The 21,614-nt window shown below is 31.1% G+C and overlaps 1 protein-coding gene across 1 annotated transcript; it reads right to left on the bottom strand.

Moving 5' to 3' along the window:
• Positions 1–858: 858 nt before the first annotated feature.
• LOC101900253 (UNC93-like protein) lies at positions 859–21,139 on the bottom strand. The gene is made up of 6 exons (XM_059118817.1): positions 20,649–21,139; positions 5,147–5,668; positions 4,919–5,081; positions 1,292–1,559; positions 1,052–1,214; positions 859–982 (listed from the first exon to the last, which is right to left on the bottom strand). The coding sequence occupies exons 1-6, from the start codon at positions 21,038–21,040 to the stop codon at positions 910–912; spliced, it is 1,581 nt and encodes a 526-aa protein (XP_058974800.1). The 5' UTR covers positions 21,041–21,139; the 3' UTR covers positions 859–909.
• Positions 21,140–21,614: the final 475 nt, after the last annotated feature.

The following is a 21,614-nucleotide window of genomic DNA, read 5'->3' as shown; positions in this document are numbered from 1 at the left end:
CGGAAACAATTTCATTGAGTGAAAATTTCAGGAAAAATTATGCAAAGAAAACTTAAATAAACCTGCCGCAGGTTTGAAGCTCTGCAGGATAGGCAGTAAAAGATTCAATATCTAGGTGGAGCTACTAAAATAAGTGAAGATTATATTGAAAGTTTTTTAAGGAAGTAGAAATTCGTGCAATAATTTCCTTAAATCAAATTTAATGTCCCGGTGCATGGATTTTTCCCCTAAAAAATTGTTCCCTAAAAAATTGTTGATTTTATTCATATCTTCTTAGAGCTTGAAAAAATGACATAGGTTTTCATTAATAAAATATTTTATGTTTTGTAGATTTTATAGATTTATGTATGTTTTATAGATTTTTTCGTCAATCGACACAGGGCAGGGATTTTTGTAAAAAATATCAATATACGCCCCGCAGGTCTTGGCGGTCTTAAATATAGGCAAAGAGAAAACTTGAGAAACAATCGTGTCAAAAAAACTCAAATGTAGGTGGCATTGCAGAGTTTTTTTTTGTCTGAATTGGGGTTAATTTAAGACAGTAAAAATTCGTCAAAAAGCTAAAGAGCTAGTCCTGAAAATTCTGCAAGATAGACCACAAGAGGTGATATTCAATGATCTAACTTTGCATCCAGGTGGCGTTAAGCTTACTTTTGGAATTTAGTGTCTAAATTGATTAGGGCGTTGTTTTTTAATCGTTCGAATCCGTTCCCAAAAATGGAATTTCCTGTAGAAAATTTTTAGGTCTGTGGATTCTTCTATAAGAAAATGTTCTTGGCTGATCCCAATATATTTTTTTTGGCAATTTAAAATGTCGCCTTATTATCTAGATAAAGAGAATGAAAATAAAACATTTCATTTATTCTTATAAAAATATTTTTATTAAAAAAAAAATAAAAAATATAACAATTAAATATTTTCACTTATGACAACATCCAGTTGCTTATATTTTTTGCTGACACGATATTCGCAAATGCCATAGCTGAAAGAAAAAAAAACGGAAATAAAAAAATTAAAAAAAATATTTGGAAACTTTATAGCCATCTCTTACCCGGTACACCCTATTAACAGGACACAAATCAAAAAAATCAATTTCAACGAAGTACAAAACTGCGAGCTTATAATATAGCCAATGACCGAACCCGTCGATTCCCACAGACGAAAGTTGCTATAACCGGCTATCAAGTCTTTGGGAAATAGGATGCCATAAAATGCTAAAAAAAATAGAAATTAATTAGTTTAGGTTTGAAAATTTGCTAAGCAAAGCTTTTAAGCTCTTCTCGGGACTTACCATTGATAACAACCAACCAAACACCATCACATATTCCCCATATGGCAGCAAAGGCACAATACTTCATGTAGTCACCCTGTTTCGCCTCATAGAAATACATATAACCAAACAGGGAGAGATTCAAAAAGGCACACAGTATTGCCAGATTAATTCGTCCAAATTTTTCAGCAATACCTCCCGCAAAGCCGGCAGCAATGGCATTGGCAACACCGAAACAAATCATGGCAAAGCCAATGTTTGAGATGCCCCAGCCACAGGCGACGAAAGACTGGAAAGAGAGAGAAAGAGAAAAAATGAAAATTCGCAAAAGGTGATGAAATCGGATAAAGACGAAACCAAACTCTCAATGTAGGTGGCATGACTTCATTGAGTGACTTTATGCCTTGAAAACAGATTTAAGAAATTAAAATTAGAAAAGATGACATATCTCCCATTTCCTTCCTACTTTAAGAGAGAGAGAGATATAATTGAAATTCGCGAAAGGTGATGAAATCGGATAAAGTCTAAACCAAACTCTAGATGTAGGTGGCATGACTTCATTGTGTGTCTTTATGCCTTGAAAACAGATTTAAGAAATGCGTATTCAAAAACAGACATTTCCCCCATTTCCTTCCTACTTTAAAAGAGAGAGATAATTGAAATTCGCGAAAGGTGATGAAATCGGATAAAAACTAAGCCAAACTCTCATTGTAGGTGGCATGACCTCATTGTGTGGCTTTATGCCCCGAAAACAGATTTAAGAAATGAAAATTAAAAAAGAAGACATATCTCCCATTGCCTTCCTACTTAAAGAGAGAGAGAGAGAGATGATTGAAATTCGCGAAAGGTAATGAAATCGGTTAAAGTCTAAACCAAACTCTAGATGTAGGTGGCATGACCTCATGGTGTGGCTTTATGGCTTGACAACACTTAGAAGAAATGCAAATTCAAAAAAAAAGTAATTTCCCCCATTTATTTCCTACTTATAACGCCTGAAAATATGCATTTGAGTATTCAGACTCCAATTTCTAGTCTTGGAAAAATCTACAGCCACAAATTCGGACAAGTTACATATCTCTCAACTCATCCCCTCTTATACATCGGAAGGTCTGAAATATAGACATTAGAGGGCGATAGAAGTCAATTGAGCTAACATTAAACTCAACATCTAGGTGGCGCGCCAAAAATTTGTGGAATTTGAACTGAATGCTGTTTAAGGAAGTGAAAACTCAAATAAATTATTGGTTGGGCCTTTTAGACACATCTTCCCGGACAAGTCACATATCTCCCATTTTCTCCCTATTTATAACCCCTGAAAATATGCATTTGAGCTTTCAGACTCCAATTACTCGCCTTGGTAAAATCTACAGACAAAAATGCGAACAGGATACATATCTCTCAACTCCTTCCTATTTTAGACCTGAAGTTCTGAAATATTGACATCAGAGGACGATAAAATTCAATTGAGCTTAAATTCAACTCAACATCTAGGTGGCGCCTAGAAATTTGTGTAGTTTGACCTGAATGCTGTTTAAGGAAGTGACAACTCAAATAAATGACAGATTGGGCTTTTTAGGCACACTTTTTCCGGACAAGACACATATCTCCCATTTCCTCTCTAATTATAACGCATGAAAATATAAATTTGAGTCTTCAAACTTCAATTTCTCACCTTGGTAAAATCTACATCTAGGTGGCGCCACTATTTGTTTTTTGTAATTTGAACTGAAAACTGTTTTAGGAAGTAAAAACTCAAACAAATGATTCATTGGACCTTTTAGGCACATTTTTCCCAAGCAAGACATATCTCCCATTTCCTCTCTACTTATAACGCCTGAAAATATACACTTGAGCTTTCAAACTCAAAGGTGAACACCTTGGTAAAATCTACATCTAGGTCGCGCCACTAAATTTTATGGAATTTAAACTGAAATCCGTTTTTAGAAGTAAAAACTCAAACAAATTATTCATTGAGGCTCTTAGGCACATTTTCCCACACAAGACATTTCCCCCATTTCCTCCCCACTCATAACGGCTGAAAATATACATTTGAGCTTTCAAACTCCAATTTCTCACTTTGGAAACACCTACATCTAGGTGGCGCCACTAAAATTTGTGTAATTTTAACTGAAATCCGTTTAAGGAAGTGAAAACTCTAACAAATGATTCATTGGACATTTTAGGCACATTTTTCCACAAACAAGACATATCCCCCATTTCCTTCCTACTTATAAAGCCTGAAAATATACACTTGAGCTTCAAACTCCAATTTCTCACCTTTGTAAAATCTACATCTAGTTGGCGCCACTAAAATTTGTGGAATTTGAAGGAAAAACTCAAACAAATGATTCATTGGACCTTTTGGACACATTTTTCCCAAACAAGACATATCCCCCATTTCCTCCCTACTTATAACGCCTGAAAATATACATTTGAGCTTTCAAACTCCAATTTCTCACATTGGAAACACCTACATCTAGGTGGCGCCACTAAAATTTGTGGAATTTAAACTGAAATCCGTTTTTAGAAGTAAAAACTCAAACAAATGATTCATTGAGGCTCTTAGGCACATTTTCCCACACAAGATATATCTCCCATTTCCTCCCTACTTATAACGCCTGAAAATATACATTTGAGCTTTCAAACTCCAATTTCTCACATTTGAAACACCTACATCTAGGTGGCGCCACTAAAATTTGTGTAATTTGAACTGAAATCCGTTTTTAGAAGTAAAAGCTCAAACAAATGATTCATTGAACCTTTTTGGCACATTTTTCCACAAACAAGACATATTCCCCATTTCCTCCCTATTTATAACGCCTGCAAATATACACTTGAGCTTTCAAACTCAAATGTCTCACCTTAGTAAAATCTACATCTAGGTGGCGCCACTAAAATTTGTGTAATTTGAAGGAAAAACTCAAACAAATGATTCATTGAGGCTCTTAGGCACATTTTCCCACACAAGACATTTCCCCCATTTCCTCCCCACTCATAACGGCTGAAAATATACATTTGAGCTTTCAAACTCCAATTTCTCACTTTGGAAACACCTACATCTAGGATGCGCCACTAAAATTTGTGTAATTTTAACTGAAATCCGTTTAAGGAAGTGAAAACTCTAACAAATGATTCATTGAACCTTTTAGGCACATTTTTCCACAAACAAGACATATTCCCCATTTCCTCCCTACTTATAACGCCTGCAAATATACACTTGAGCTTTCAAACTCAAATGTCTCACCTTAGTAAAATCTACATCTAGGTGGCGCCACTAAAATTTGAGTAATTTGAACTAAAAGCTGTTTAAAGAAGTAAAACTTCAAACAAATGATTCACTGGACCTTTTGGACACATTTTCCCCAAACAAGACATATCTCCCATTTCCTCTCTACTTATAACGCCTGACAGTATACATTTGAGCTTTTAAATTCCACTTTCTCACCTTGGTAAAACCTACATCTAGGTGGCGCCTCTGAAATTTGTGTAATTTGTACTGAAAGCCGTTTAAAGAAGTTAAACTTCAAACAAATGATTGATAGGACCTTTCGAGCACATTTTCCCAAGCAAGTCATATCTCCCATTTACTCTCTACCTATAACCCTTTAAAATATATCATCCTTGGGCCTTCAAACTCCAATTTCTTACCTTGGTAAAATCCACTGCCAAAAATGCCTCCTCCAAGCCAATGAACATGGTGATGGGTAACATCAGCAGCAGTCTGCGCTTCTTCAGCATATTCAGGGTGGACAGCAGTAACTTCCAGCCAGAGGCGTCCTTGCCGCCGGACTCACCTTTCTTGGCTCCATATCTGAAAAATGGAAATAAATTTTAAAATTCCCTCATACATTTCAAAACATCACCACAATTCTATACCTCTTCAACGAATCCACTCCGAAAATAATCAACAGCACCGCTCCCACCATACAAGCCAAAAATATCGAGTTCAATAATTGGATCTTACTTGGCTCTGGGGGTGTTAAGTTCGGATTAACCTCGGCCTTAATGCTGGGGCAAAATTTCGCTCCACACAACTCTCCAACCAAATGTGAGGTATCATTCGCTGATGTTGTATTATCGCCCACCGGACCTCCCAGCGATAGAACCGATGATGATATCAAATTTCCCCACACCTGGGCCATTTGATAGAAGATGAAGAAGAGACCGAAAAATTTCACAGTGTTATCATCTTTTTGCGATTTGTGCCCAGAGACATAGGTCAAGGCCTCAGCCACCGTTGAGAGATAGGTACACTTGGCACACCATAGAGGGCCACCACCAAAACCAACCATAAGACCAGCTGGTATCAAGGTTACAAAACGTGGATAAAACTGGGCAGCTATATAAGGCATATAGGCAAAGAACGAAAGGGCCATTGTGAGCTTGACACCGAACCATCTGAAAAAGGGAGGGAAAAAGAAGGAAAATATTTTGTTTTAATAATTAAAGTTCAACATATAGGTGGCGTTAAGTTTACTTATTCAACTTTCTGCCGGAATTGGCGGTTTAATGAAATTAAAGTTCAGAAAAATATTGGTAAAGCCATTATATTAAACACCCTCCCCGTTGGAATTGAATGCCTCAAAGATAGACAGAAAATGAGGTTTATAATCGAATAACTCTAAATTGAAATCAAATATAGGTGGCGTTATAGCAACTTGAGCAGCTTTTTCGGAAAGTCGAAATAAGTGAAAAATGCACGGCAGTGTCAATATTTAAAATAGCCGAGTCGCGGAACTTGCAGGTCTACAAAAACCATCATCCAAAGACAATAAAACCCGATGAAGCCAAGATGATACTCAACATTTAGATGGCGTTACGTCAACTTTGTTTATGGCTAGGCGAAAATGTATTGCATACTTTTAGGCAAACACATAAATTTTTAGATAGTAAATGTTCACAAAATATTTTTCAAAATTTATCCCAGGCGTTTTCGTTAATTATTTCCAATCTATTTTTAAGGTTTCATATTGCCTGACCCAATTGAAAATCTAGTGCGTACTTTTAGGCTAAAACATATATTTTGAGATAATGAAAGCGACGGCGTTAATGTTTGTCGTCGAAGGGAATCTGTAATGTGAGAAGAAATCATGGAAAGACCCATTATTTAAAATATCCCAGTCAAATGAACTAAAAGTCTGAATGATAGACCGCAAAGCGTCATAAAAATCGGTTGTGTTCAAAAATGTAAATCTACATCTAGGTGGCGTTACATAAACTTGCGCAACGTGAACTCTTATTTAGATGAGGTTGAAATTTGCAAAAAAAAAAAACTCTTTGGAAAGCCTTTATTTAAAATGTCACTGTATATCCATAAAAGCTTGAATGTAGATAGCAAAAGGACATAAAAGTGGGCGTAATCCAAAATCTACAACTAGGTGGCGTCATAGAAACCTGAGCAACTACATATTTCTCTAAATTGTATGAGGTTTGGGAAACATTTTCAAATACCTCAACAACTGTACTTAAACTTTTGAAAGACAGACAGATAAAGCCGTAGAAATTCAATGAATCGCACCGAATCTAACCTAACAATAACGAACCTAACATATAGATGGCGCTGTAGCAACTTGAGTACCTTTATGCCTGAATTGGACGTTTGTGGCTGGACTTTGAAAGAATATTTTTTTGGAAACCTCATTTTGGAGGAAGTCCTCGAGTCCGATCCTATGAGCAATTTTATATACAAATTTACGTATTCTTGTAAACAAAGTAAAGGTCGCATTTATTGCATATATATTGTTCATCCGATTTGTTATATTTGCTTTCCACAGCCGTAATATGCACTCCGTAACAACGATATTTGAGGAAATATATCAAATACAGCTCAGAAACACCTTTGTCAAATTTTATCGAGCTCGTTTCAGATTTGGGTAAAGCTCCCGTATATATCTTTCTTTATTAGTTTTCCAGTAGCATTTGTCCTTCAAATATTTCCAAATACTTCGAAGATTCGAAAATCTTTCAAATTTCTTGATTTAGTTTTCTTTTTATACACTCCCCTCCATAGTATGAAGGGTATATTAAGTTTGTTATTCCGTTTGTAACACCTCGAAATATACATTTTAGACCCCACAAAGTATATATATATTCTTGATAAGCATAAAATTCTATGTCGATATAGCGATGTCCGTCCGTTTGTGGAAATCACTCTAGCTTCCGAACGAATTGAAGTAGATTGATAGAATTTTACTCAAATGTATGTCATGTCTGCAGGACTCCTGTTATTGAGAATGGGCTATGTAGGTTCACGTTTCGGTATAGCCCCCATATAACGGTACCTCCCGATATTTGGTATTTTATTGATTTTATCGGCAATATTCATCGGAATGGTTTCAAATTTGGTATTTGAAGATCGAAATGGATGCTAGAGCCTATGACAGAAAATTGTTTATGCATGTCCACCTCTTCGTAGAGCCCCCATATAACAGTACCTCTCGATATTCGGTATTTTAATAATTTTAGCGACATTTTTCACCGGAATTGTTTCAAATTTGGTATTTGAAGTTCGTAATGGATTCTACAGCCTATGACAGAAAATTGTCTGTGCAGGTCCACGGTTTCGTATAGCCTCCATATAACGGTACCTCCCGATATTCGGTATTTTGATGATTTTACCTACATTATTACCGATTTTTTTAAGTTTCGCATTTGAATATTGTAATGGCTTATGATAAAAGGTTACCTATTCAGGTCCATGTCGTCATATAGACCCTAATATGACAGCTACATTAGGTATTTTTAAGATTTTTAACAGAATTTTTAAATGATTTTATTGTTTTTGAGAATTGCCAAATTCGTTCTAAAGGTGGAGGGTATTGAGCAGCTTTTTACTTATTAGCTAATCACTTTCCTCTTAGAGTATTTAGAAAAGATTTCCCAAAACTACTTATTGTCTATTTGTTACTTTAATCAAATATTGAAATATCTATTTTGTTGCTACCCCCCCCCCCCCCCTCTCTCTCTCCACAGTTTGAACAAGTTATAAATTAATTTGCAACACTTCGCACACAAGTTTTAATGTTCTTTCACTTGGCCCAACAGTCCCTTCAAAATGTCTACAATGGGCAATCTTAAGTCCACTTCAACAACTACTTACCTAAAATACTCCTCAAATGATGCTTTTAACGAAATTAAAGTTTTGCTGCTAAAATGTTTTAATTAGCTAAATTTATCAAAAAATCCTACTTGTTCATTTCGATAAGACAGGGACGTGGCAGGGGGAGATTTTGTGGCCTCATGGCCCCAGCAAGGACTTGAGCTTCAATAAATAGCAACATATTTAAAAGGCTTGGGAAATTTTCAAGATTTAACAACAACAAAAATAAACTCTAGTCTCGCTTTAACTATGTCGAAGATATTTTACGATGTCGCCCCAAAATATGCAATAAAAAATACCAAATATTTGTGAAATAAAAACCGTTAAATATAAAAAGGAATGGTATTAAATTGTAGCATATTTTTAGGGATATATGTTAAACAGCTGGAAATTTTGAATAATATATTTTTGAGGCATATTTTTAAAAAGGGTTTTTTTATACCCTCCACCATACATAGTATGGAGGGTATATTAAGTCCGTCATTCCGTTTATAACTCATCGAAATAATAATTTTAGATAAATTTATCAAAAAAAAAGAAAAAAAATACCTAATTGTTCATATCGATAAGACAGGGACGTGGCAGGGGGAGATTTTGTGGCCCATGCTAGCTAAATTGATCAAAAAATTATTTTTGCTCATTTCAACAAGTCAGGGACGTGGCAACAGGACGATTTTTCGCCCCTTTATCAAAAAACTCTTATTGTTCATTTCGACAAGAAAGGCACGAGGCTGAGAGAGATTTTCCCCCCTCAGGATCCCATCACGTACTTGTGACTCTATAAATAGAACAAGTAAAAAAGATGTAAGTTCGGCCCGGCCGAACTTTGAATAATACTCTCCATCATTTGGAACGAATTTGGCAATTTTCAAAAAAAAAAAAAAATAAAATAGAATCCATTAAAAATTCTGTTGAAATCTTAAAAATATCAAATTTAGCCGTCATATTAGGGTCTAAACGACGACGTGGACCTGCATAGGAAAGTTTTGTCATAAGCCATTACAATATTCAAATGCGAAACTTGAAAAAATCGGTGAATAATGTAGCTAAGACCGTCAATATTGGGAGGAATTATTATATGGGGGCTATATTCCGGTGAAAGTTTTCGCTAAAATCATCAAAATACCGAATATCGGGAGGTACCGTTGAAAGGGGAGGCTATACGAAGACGTGGACCTGCACAAGCAATTTTCTGTCTTAGGCTGTTGTATCCATTACGAACATCATATACCGAATTTGACGCAATTCCGATGAATAATGTCGCTAAAATCACCAAAATACTGAAAATAGGGAGGTTCCGTTGAAAGGGGAGGCTATACGAAGAAGTGGACCTGCATAGACAAGTTTCTGTCTGAGGCTGCAGTTTCCATTACGAACTGCAAATACCAAATTTGAAACAATTCCGGTGTATAATGTAGCCAAAAATCATCAAAATACCGAATATCGGGAGGTACCGTTATATGGGGGCTATACGAAGACGTGAATCTACACAGACAATCTCTTGCCATAGACTGTAGCATTCATTACGAACTTCAAATACCAAATTTGAAGCAAATATGGTGAATATTGTCGCTAAAATCATCAAAATAACGAATATCGGGAAGTATCGTTATATGGGGGCTATACGAAGACGTGGACCTGCACAGACAATTTTCTGCATTAGGCTGTAGCAGCCATTACGAATTTCAAATACCAAAATTCAAAGAATTCCGATAAATAATGTCGCTAAAATCATCAAAATACCGAATATAGGGAGGTACCATTATATGGGGGCTATACGAAGACGTGGACCTGCACAGACAATTTTCTGTCATAGACTGTAGCATCCATTACGAACATCATATACCAAGTTTTAAAGAATTTCGATGAATTTTGTCGCTAAAATCATCAAAATACCGAATATCGGGAGGTTCCCTTATATGGGGGCTATACGAAGATGTGGACCTGCACAAGCAATTTTCTGTCATAGGCTGTAGTATCCATTACGAACTTCAAATACCAAATTTGAAGCAAATCCGGTGAACAATGTCGCTTAAATCACGAAAAAAACTGAAAATAGGGAGGTACCATTATATGGGGGCTATACGAAGACGTGAACCTGCACAGACAATTTTCTGTCATAGGCCGTAGCATCTATGACGAGCATCAAATACCAAATTTGAAACAATTGCGATGAATATTATCGCTAAAATTATCAAAATACCGAATATCGGGAGGTTTCGTTGGAAGGGGAGGCTATATGAAGAAGTGCACCTCCACAGATAATTTTCTGTCATAGGCTGTAATATCCATTACGAACTTCAAATACCAAATTTGAAGCAAATCCGGTGAATAATGTCTCTTAAATCACCAAAATACTGAAAATAGGAAGGTACTGTTATATGGGGTCTATACCAAAACGTGGACCTACATGGCCCACTTTCAATACCAAAAGTCCTGCAGACATATTATACATTTGAGTAAAATTTTATCAATCTACTTCAATTCGTTCGGAAGCTAGAGTGATTTCCACAGACGGACAGACTGGAGGTGTTACAAACGGATGATGGAGGCTATAAAAAGAGGCTTTGAAAATATTCAAATTATCCTCTTGAAGTTAATATCCATCTACGCCTATGCTTCCAATGTACTTGATTCTGACTTATTTTGTGTTTTTTTTTTAGTAATACTTTGAATTAATTATATGCAAGATGTAGATTTTTGGGGCGAAAGAAAACTTGTTTTAATGCTGAAAATTTCCATGGCAAACTTTATGGCGGATTTTTTTTTTCCATTTTCATTTGCATTGCATACTTCTTGGCAGTTGTTGTATGCAAAAATTTGAAGCTTCGTGGAACATTATGAATGCCAGCTAGAAACAGAATCATTAAAATTGACTTAGTACTGTTCAAGGTAATTTATATTCAATTGCAAATATTAAAATAAAATAAGAAAATGAAAAAAAAAAAAATAAAAATTTGAATATTCAAATAAATTTCGATTTTTTGATGACTTATTAATGCTTTTTTGTTATTTTTGTCTGATCCAAAAATAATTCATAAGAATTTTTCCATTCATCAAAAATACCCTTGCATTTAATTAAATTTCCCCCCAACATGCATATGCGGCTTGTCCACAAATATTTCCATTTTCCAACCTAAAAGTATGCCACACAAAATATTTGCAATATGAATTTCTTATGTCTCTGCACTGAAATGTCTTAATCCAAATATTTACTCTCTCTCTCTCTCATTTCCAGAAATTTCTTAATTAAATGTTAAAATATTTGTGTGTGTGTGTGTGTGTACAGTTGTATAAACATTCATGGTCTATTTTGTATACCGAATTGATTAAATTAAGAAATTAGATCTGGCCATTTATGTTCGGTTGAGTAAATAAAACAAATTAATGGCTCTAAATGTATTTTAAAGGGATTTCGTAATTATGGAGATTTGTGCGAAAGAAGATTGGGCCAAGAAATTATAAGTAATAAATCGGAACATTTACAATGTGAATTTAATTAAGACAAGTGGCATGGTGAAAATGTAGTGCATACTTTTAGGCAAACACAAAAATGTTAAGATATTGCATTTTCTGATATTATTTTTCATAATTTATCTCAAGGGTTTCCCAGAATTAGCATAGTTGTAAGGTTTCAGATTTTCTCATACGGTTGAATATGTAAAGTATACTTTTAGGCAAACACAAAAAAAATTTAAGATATTCAATGTTCAGAAATGATTTTGTCAAAATTTATTTCAGACGTTTTCCAGGATTATCCCCAGCCTAATTGTAAGGTTTCATATTTTTTGACAAGATTAGAAAATGTGGTGCATACTTTTAGGCAAAAACATGGACAGAATACAATTTTCAAACTATAAATATATATATTTAAAATCAAAAATAAATTTTTAAATAAATTTAAAAAAAAAAAAATCTCGATTTTTTTCAATTTATTTAAAGATTTAATTTTGATTAAAAAAAAAAATTCTAAAAATTTAAAAATTTAACTTTGATTTATTTTATTGAATAAAATGAATTTTTTAAAATTTATAAATTTTCAAAATTTATTATCTCCAGCCTATTTGTACGCCTTCATATTTCAAAATTTTCAAAATATATTTCAAGCGTTTTTATATATATTTTTTTTAATTTTTAAGTTAAAAAAAAATCGAAATTTTTTTTAAATTTATTTAAAAATTTAATTTTGATTTAAAAAAATCTAAAAATTGAAAATTTTAATGTTGATTTATTTTATTGAATAAAATTAAATTTTTAAAATTTATAAATTTTTAAAATTTATTATCTCCAGCCTATTTGTAAGCCTTCATATTTCCTGAATCCATTAAAACTAATGCATACGTTTACGTAAAAACATAGTGAAAATTTGGTGCATACTTTTAGGCAAATACATAAACGTTAAGATAATGAATATTTTGAAATGATTTTTCCAAAATGTATTTCAAGCATTTCCCGGAATTATCTCCAGCCTATTTGTAAAGTTTTATAGTTTCTGAACCGATTAAAAATTTGGTGCATATTTTTAGGCAAAAAAAAATCATGAATGTTTAGAAATAATTTTCCAAATTTATTTCAAGCGTTTAAAATTATTTTTTTAGGAAATTCCTTAAACGTATTTTTAAATTATATTTTTCAAGGACGTAATTTTTTTTAAATCATTTTTCAAGGACACGGATTTTTTTAAAATTATTTTTCAAAGACATGGACTTTAAAGATGATTTTTCAAGTGGATTTTTAAAAAATATTTTTCAAGGACGTGGATTTTTTAAATTATTTTTCAAGGACGTGGATTTTTTAAATTATTTTTCAAAGACGTGGATTTTTTTAAATTATTTTCCAAAGACCTGGATTTTTTTTAATTATTTTTCAAAGACGTGGATATTTTAAACTATTTTTCAAGGACGTGGATTTTTTTAAATTATTTTTCAAAGACGTGGAAATTTTTAAATTATTTTTTCAAGGACGTGAATTTTTTAAATTTAATTTTCAAGGACCTTCCTTAAATGTGGATTTTTTATATTATTAATCAAGGAAAGTGATTTTTTAAATTAATAATCAAGGACCTCTCTTGAAAGTGGATTTTTTAAATATTTTTTAAGGACTTTCTTTAAACGTAGATTCATTAAGTTATTAATCAAGGATATCTCTTGAAATTGGATTTTTAAAATATTTTTAAGGACCTTCCTTATCTAAAATTTTTCCCGGAATTATCTCCAGCAGTAAGTTTTTATATTTCCTGAACTGGTTGAAATAATGGTACATAATTTTAGGCAAAAAAATAATGAATGAACCGAAAATAAATTTTCGAAATATATTTCAAGCGTTTCCCAGAGTTTTCTCCAGCCAATTTGTAAGGTTTTAATTTTTTGGGTCCCTTTTAAAATATAGTGCATATTTTTAGGCAAAAACATAAATATTAAAATATATCGAACGCGAAAACGGATTTTCAAAGTTTAATCGAAAGAAAGGATTTACAATGTTTCCTATTCCCTGACCCCATTGTTAAAACACAAAGTCTCTCTCGCTCTATTTCTTTTCCAGCTCAGCCAATTTGTTTGGGTCACTAGCCCACAACATTTTTCCAAAGCAACAATTTACTCATCACACAAAGTTACCGCTAAATAATAACATAAATTTCACCCAACTTTTATTTTATGATGTCAACTTTTAGGAACCCACATTAAAACCGTTTAATAGTGGTTCAAACTAATGAGGCGGGTGTGCGTGTGTGTGGGCTAATATTAATATACAATTTCTTGTTTATGGAAACAGACAAAATATAAAAATAACAAAAACAACAACAAAAATAAACTATAGTCTCGCTTTAATTATGTCGAAGATATTTTACGATGTCGCCCCAAAATATGCAATAAAAATTCCAAATACTTGTGAAATAAAGACCGTTGACTGTGTGGCAGCATAAAAAGGAATGGTATTAAATTGTAGCATACTTTTAGAGGTATATGTTAAACATCCGGAAATTTCGAACTATATTTTTATAAGGAATATTTTTTCTAAAGGATTTTTTAATAAAATTTTTCAATCTAAATATAAATGGGAATTTAGAAAAAAAAAATTTCAGGCCGACTTTGTATAACCTACAAAAATAAACTAATCCAAGGAAGGTTTTACAAACGTCGAATTTCAAAAAAATATTTTAAGGGCCATCTTTATGCATGGATTTTTGTTGAATTTCTAAAAATATTATTATTATTATTATTATTATTATTATTATTATTATTATTATTATTATTATTATTATTATTATTATTATTATTATTATTATTATTATTATTATTATTATTATTATTATTATTATTAAAATTGTTGAAATATTTTTCAAGAATATGCTTTAAGTGTGGATTTTTAAAAATATATATTTTTTTTGATGGGCCTTCTTCTAGCCTGGATTTTCAAGCCTTCAAGCGTAGTTTTCAAAAAGAATTTTTCAAAGACCCTCTTCAACCCCACATTTTTAAAAATATTTTAAACATATATAGAAGTTTTTGAAGCGTGGATTTTTGTTAATATTTGTTCAAGCACCTTCTTCAAGCGTGGATTTTTGAAAATATATTTTCAAACAACTTTTTCAAGCGTGGACTTTTATATATATTTTGAAGGACCTTCCCTAAACGAGGTCTTAAGATCTTGAAGAACTTCCTTAAACATGGATTTTTTTAAAAACATTTTTCAAGGACCTTCTTTAAATTAGGATTTTTTTTAATTATTTTTCAAGCACCTTTCTTAAACGTGGATTTTTATTAAAATTTTTTTCAAGGATCTTCCCCAAGCGTAAATCCTTGAAAAAATATTTTTTAAGGACCTTCTTTAAACGTGGATTTTTAAAAATATTTTTTTTCAAGGACTTCCTTCAAACGTGGATTTTTAAAAATATTTTTTTTCAAGGAATTCCTTCAAGCGTGGATTTTTAAAAATATATTTTCAAGGACCTTCCTCAAGCGTTGATTTTTATAAATATTTTTTCCAAAGACCCACTTCAAGAGTGGGTATTTAAACTTATTTTTTCAATGACTATATTAAAGTGTGGATTACAGAAGATATTTTTTCAATCAACTTCTTCAGTCATGTCATTTAATTTTTTTAAGCTTGTTTTTTTTTTTAAATATTTTTTTATTGACCTTCTTTCAGCGTGAATTTTTAAAAATATCTTTAAGCTTGGTTTTTTTAAAATATTTTTGTATTGACCTTCTTTCAACGTGGATTTTTAAAAATATTTTTTTTAAGGACCTTTTTTGAAGCGAGAATTTTTTAAAATATTTGTTTTCAATGACCTTCTTCAAGAATGAATTTGTAAAAAAAAAAATTAAGGACCTTGAAGAAGGTGGAGGCGTGATTTTGTCTTCAGTAAACGATTTTTTTTAAATTATTTTCCAAGGAACTTCCTTAACGTGTTTTAACTATTTTTTCAATATTTTTAAATATATTTTGCAAGAATCATCTTTTTTCTATAAAAACACAATTTTCTTTTAAAAAAAATATTTTTTCCTTCACTTTCTAAGGACGAGGATTTTTTATTAATTTTTTTCATGACCATCTACAAAAATTGATTCTTAATAATTTTTTTTTTCTTCAAAATTATCTGGAAGCGTAATTTTTTTAAATTTATAAAATATTTTTACATATTTTCTCACGATTTTCTCAAAGTATTTTTTTAATTTTACTTCCGTGTCTATTTAGAAGCTTGGATTTAAAAAAAAATAATTTTTTCTTGGCTATCTAGAAGAATGGATTTATTTATTTTTTTATCGAAAATCATTTGAAAACCTTGATTTTCAAATATTTTTTTATGAAAAATATCTTTAAATTAAGTAAATAAACTGGTATAACAAAGCATATTTTTAGGTGCTGATTATTATTGTTCACATCTCTCTAAAATACGTTCCATTTTAACCCCCATCATCTCTCTAATAAACTACATTGAAATGCCATTAATATTTCCAATATTCTTTTGTCAAAACCCAGTGAACTTCTCGGTATTGTACCATTCTTCTCTTAGATATTTTCCCCCGAAATTTTCTCGTCTCAACGGAAATTCCATTAAGAGTAGTATAATTTGCAAAGGAAATTTGCTCACATATTGTTCGCCATAAAATAGAATTTCCTGAGCCTCAGCCCCAACTGAACACAAGCCAAAGACATTTCAATAGCTTTCTCTCCCCATTCACAGGAATTTGTCAACGCAAATATTCTACGGATATTTAACTTAATTTCCTTCTTTTGTGCATGACAAAGCATGTTGCTTTTGTCGATCTAATAAATCTAAATTAAAGAAATCTTCTTTTCGAGATGGCAAATATAAATATGACCTTTCTTTGCGCACAGCTTCAATTTTGGGCCCCGGCCAATATTGGCACAGACATAGATGTGGTGTTGTGCCTAAAAGTATGCTATGGCATGTTTATTAGAGATGAAAAAAAAACACAATCTCTATTTATGCAATAACAAAAGAGGAGGCGTGGGAGTGTTTGCTTTGACTCCTTGGTGAGACCCCTTTTAGCCATGGCCCACAAATATTAGTTTTCATCAACATTGGCTTTGCAGCTCATAAATATGCGCATAAATTTTACCACCTTCCTCCTACTCCCCTCCCACGAAATATGATGAAATAGATACTCTGAATTTCTGTGAAGATAGTTGATAGCACTGTGTTCTTTTTGTTTTTGTTGCTGCTGTTGTTGTTGTTCATTACAACATTTACCAAATTTGATAGAAGTTAATATTCCCAGCCAATCGTTGTCTTAGACTGAAGTGTTATTTTCTCTGATGTTGGCAAACAAAAAAGCTTTTAATAGGATTTTCTGCCTCTCCCCCTTCCCTTACCACCCCTGCCCTACCGAACTCCATGGCGTTCTCTATTGGAGGCTTAACAGTTTATTGAAAAAAGCAATAACAATAAAATTTTAGTTTTATGATTTTATATCGTCTCTAAATGTTTGATTTGCTCTTAAGGACGATTTTGTTTTGTGGCATTGCCAAGGCAAAAGTAATGTCTCAACATAGCAACGTGCCTTTCTGGCCATAAAAGCCACACAATAATAGTTCGATAGGTTAATAGGCAATTTTTATATTTTTGCCATTTTAGGCTAGTGTTATTGGCAATCGAAGTCGATTGAAATTTGATTTTATTTTAAAGTTTCTAGAGCATATGTTAAGGCGAAGAAGCAGGGAACATTATATTGCCTACTTATGAATTCATGATGGGATAGAAACATAAAATGGTATTATTGTAGCATACTTTTAGGCAAAGAATTCACAATTACTGGGACACTTAGAAAGGATAATGTCTTAATCATTTTTTTAAGTGATCTTCCAGAAAGGAGGATTTTTTTGGAAATATATTGTAAAGGTCTACTAAACGTGGATTTTTTAAAAATATTTTTTCAAGACTACTTATAAACGTGGATTTTTTAAAAATATTTTTTCAAGGACTACAAATAAACGGGGATTTTTTAAAAATATTTTTTCAAGGACTACTTATAAACGTGGATTTTCTAAAAATATTTTTTCAAGACTACTTATAAACGTGGATTTTTTAAAAATATTTTTTCAAGACTACTTATAAACGTGGATTTTTTAAAATTATTTTTTCAAGGACTACAAATAAACGTGGATTTTTTAAAAATATTTTTTCAAGACTACTTATAAACGTGGATTTTTTAAAAATATTTTTTCAAGGACTACAAATAAATGTGGATTTTTTAAAAATTATTTTTTCAAATACTACAAATAAACGTGGATTTTTTAAAAATATTTTTTCAAGACTACTTATAAACGTGGATTTTTTAAAAATATTTTTTCAAGGACTACAAATAAATGTGGATTTTTTAAAAATTATTTTTTCAAATACTACAAATAAACGTGGATTTTTTAAAAATTATTTTTAAGACTACTTATAAACGTGGATTTTTTAAAAATATTTTTTCAAAGACTACAAATAAACGTGGATTTTTTTAAATAATTTTTCAAGACTAGTAATAAACGTGGATTTTTTAAAAATATTTTTTCAAGGACTACAAATAAACGTGGATTTTTTAAAAATATTTTTTCAAGACTAGTAATAAACGTGAATTTTTTAAAAAAACAATTTTTCAAGACTAACGATAAACGTGAATTTTTTAAAAAATAATTTTTCAAGACTAATAATAAACGTGAATTTTTTAAAAAACAATTTTTCAAGACTAACAATAAACGTGGATTTTTTTAAAAAAATAATTGTTCAAGATTAGTAATAAACGTGGATTTTTTAAAAAAAATAATTGTTCAAGATTAGTAATAAACGTGGATTTAAAAAAAAAATAATTGTTCAAGACCAATAATAAACGTGGTTTTTTTTAACAAAATAATTTTTCAAGACTAGTAACAATCGTGTATTTTTTTAAAAAAATAATTTTTCAAGACAAGTAAAAAATGTGGATTAAAAAAAAATCAAAATTAGTTATAAACACGGATTTTTTAAAAAATAATTTTTCAAAATTAGTTATAAACATGGATTTTTTAAAAAACAATTTTTCAAGCCTAATAATAAACGTGGATTTTTTAAAAAAATAATTTTCAAAATTAGTTATGAACATGGATTTTTTAAAAAAATAATTTTCAAAATTAGTTATGAACATGGATTTTTTAAAAAAATAATTTTCAAAATTAGTTATGAACATGGATTTTTTTTTCAAGACTAATAATAAACGTGAATTTTTAAACAAGAAATTGTCAAGGCTAGTAATAAACGAAGATCTTTTTAAATATTTTTTTCCAAATATAGGATTTAAAAAATATATAGGATAAAAAAAAATATTTTTTAAATCTAGCAATAAACGTGGATTTTCAAAAAAATAATTTTTCAAGATTAGTATTAAACTAACTACTAAATACTAATCTTGAAAAATTATTTTTTTGGAAAATCCAAAAACTCAAGATTAGTAATGAACGTGGAATTTTAAAAAAAAGATATTTTTCAAATCTAGCAATAAACGTGGATTTTCAAAAAAAAAAATAATTTTTGAAGACAAATAATAAACGTGGATTTAAAAAAAAATGTTGAAGACTAGTAACAAACGTGGATTTTTTAAAATAATTTTTAAAACTAGCAATAAACGTGGATGTCTTTCAAAAAATTATTTTCAAGACCAACTACTAACAATCCAGGAGAAAGTAATTATTTCAATGAGAACTTTAAAATCGGAATAAGAAAAATATATATTATTTCATGGACTTTAAAAAATATCCTCAAAGCCCACCCAAAAATCTCAATATTTTATTTTTGGATTTTTTATTTTATTTTTATTTTTTTAACCTATCTCAACAATTAAATAGCTTAATACTAATTATCTTCATTTTTCATTTCATTATAAAAAAACAAGATCGCAAGGCAATTAAAGTTCTATTTGTCTTCATTCAATACTTTTTTGGGTCAATTTTGGCCATAAATTACAGCATACTTTAAGGGGTTGTCTAGAATACAGCCATTAATTCTTGCATTTATTTAATTTTTTTAATGTTGCCCAAGAAACCCAAACAAAAACACAAAATTGGACCCAAGAAAAAGCTTTAATGACTTTCATTTTGTAGATTTGGTTACGCCGATGATGATGGAATCCCCACCAAAAAAAGGGTTTCATTTTAATTGCATACTTAAGGGGGCATTGGCTTTGGACATTAAAAAATTTGTTTTCTTGCAAATGACTTTTCATTGGACAATAAATGGGCATTTGGAAAACATTAAATTTAAGGGGAAGTGGAGTTTATGAAGAAACAAAAGAATTTAATTGATGTTTTTTTCCTTGGTTCGCCTACAAGTATGCTTTGGATTTGACAAGAGATTTGTCTCATTTGCCAGGAAATATATGATGTTGTTGTGAACCTTTTCAGGGTCACGCCATGAAGTTATAAATTTTGTTTTATTTTATTTTTATTGTGTTCTATTTTTGTGGCATGTGTCAAAAAAGTTTGACATCCACATTTTTGGGAAAACATACAATTTTTGAAATTACAAAAAAAATATTCGTTTGAGGTTATGCAGAATTTGTTTTTGTGACAGATATGTCCATAAAAATGGGGAAATTGTTTTTGACATTTTTAAAGAGACAATTTTGAAATGTCTTTACATTTTTTTGTGACATTTTAGTCAGAAAAGATAAAACGGAGGGGTAGAGTATTTTTCCTGCATGGCATGAAAATAAAAAAAACGAGATTTAAATTTGTTATCCTTTTTTAAGGATTAGTTTCTGATAAAACGGTTTTTTTTTCTTGTTTCCAACTCACCTTATCACCGACATTGGCAGGAATATATTCGACAGAATTAATGACCCATAAATGACAGCCAACGTTGTGGTGCCCAATGCCTTATCGGAATTTACCGAACTCTGGAGATTCGAGGTGCCATGGAATGCCGTGAAGTGTATCATAAACGCCAGACCAATAACGATAACATTTTTGGTAATGACAACTCGTTCACGCTTCTCATATTGACATGGACTACTGGCGGCGACAGTGCCGGTACGTGATGGTATTTCATTTGTGGCTGAGCGGCCATTGCCGAAATCTGTGTCATTTTTTTCTGGTCGTGGTTGTTGCTGATATTGATTTGTAGCAATTGGAGAAGATAGTTCTCGATCCAATATGTTGTCGGCCATTGATGGTGGTGGTCTATCCATTTGTGGGGCACGTGCCAAAGATGGTTGTGGGTGGTACTGCTATAGGTGGGGTGCAGGGGAAGTGTTTTCGATGGACGGAAAATAAATTGAAAAAGGAAAACAAACAAATGTCAGAGAATAACAAAAACATGGATTTTAAAAATTCAAAATTAATAGATTTTGTGAAAAAAAGTTGGTAATTCTTAAATTTCTTAAAAATATTTTTTCAAAGTCTAATTAAACCTGTATTTTTTAAATATATTTTTTCAAGGACTAAAAATGAACGAGGATTTTTTAAAAATATTTTTCCAAGGACTAAAAATAAACATGGATTTTTTAAAAATATTTTTTTAAGAACTAAAATTAAACGTGGATTTTTTAAAAATATTTTTCCATAATTCTAAATATACGTGGATTTTTTAAAAATATTTTTTCAAGATCCAAAAATAAACGTGGATTTTTTAAAAATATTTTTTCAAGGACTAAAAATAAACGTGGATTTTTTAAAAATATTTTTTTCAAGTCTAGAAATAAACGTGGATCTTTTAAAAATATTTTTTTCAAGTCTAGAAATAAACGTGTATTTTTTTAAAAT

Source organism: Musca domestica, unplaced genomic scaffold, assembly GCF_030504385.1.
Source record: "Musca domestica strain aabys unplaced genomic scaffold, Musca_domestica.polishedcontigs.V.1.1 133, whole genome shotgun sequence".
Taxonomy (NCBI): Eukaryota; Metazoa; Arthropoda; class Insecta; order Diptera; family Muscidae; genus Musca; species Musca domestica.
Note: the sequence above shows the minus strand (reverse complement) of the source record. Positions and strands in the feature narration are given on the sequence as shown.

Coding starts and splice junctions, on each gene's coding strand:
- LOC101900253 (XM_059118817.1), bottom strand. CDS start 21,040: ATGGATAGACCACCACCATCAATGGCCGACAACATATTGGATCGAGAA. Junction 5,082..5,146: donor GGAGTGGATTCGTTGAAGAG/GTATAGAATTGT, acceptor TCCATTTTTCAG/ATATGGAGCCAAGAAAGGTG. Junction 1,215..1,291: donor TTGGTTGGTTGTTATCAATG/GTAAGTCCCGAG, acceptor TATTTTTTTTAG/CATTTTATGGCATCCTATTT.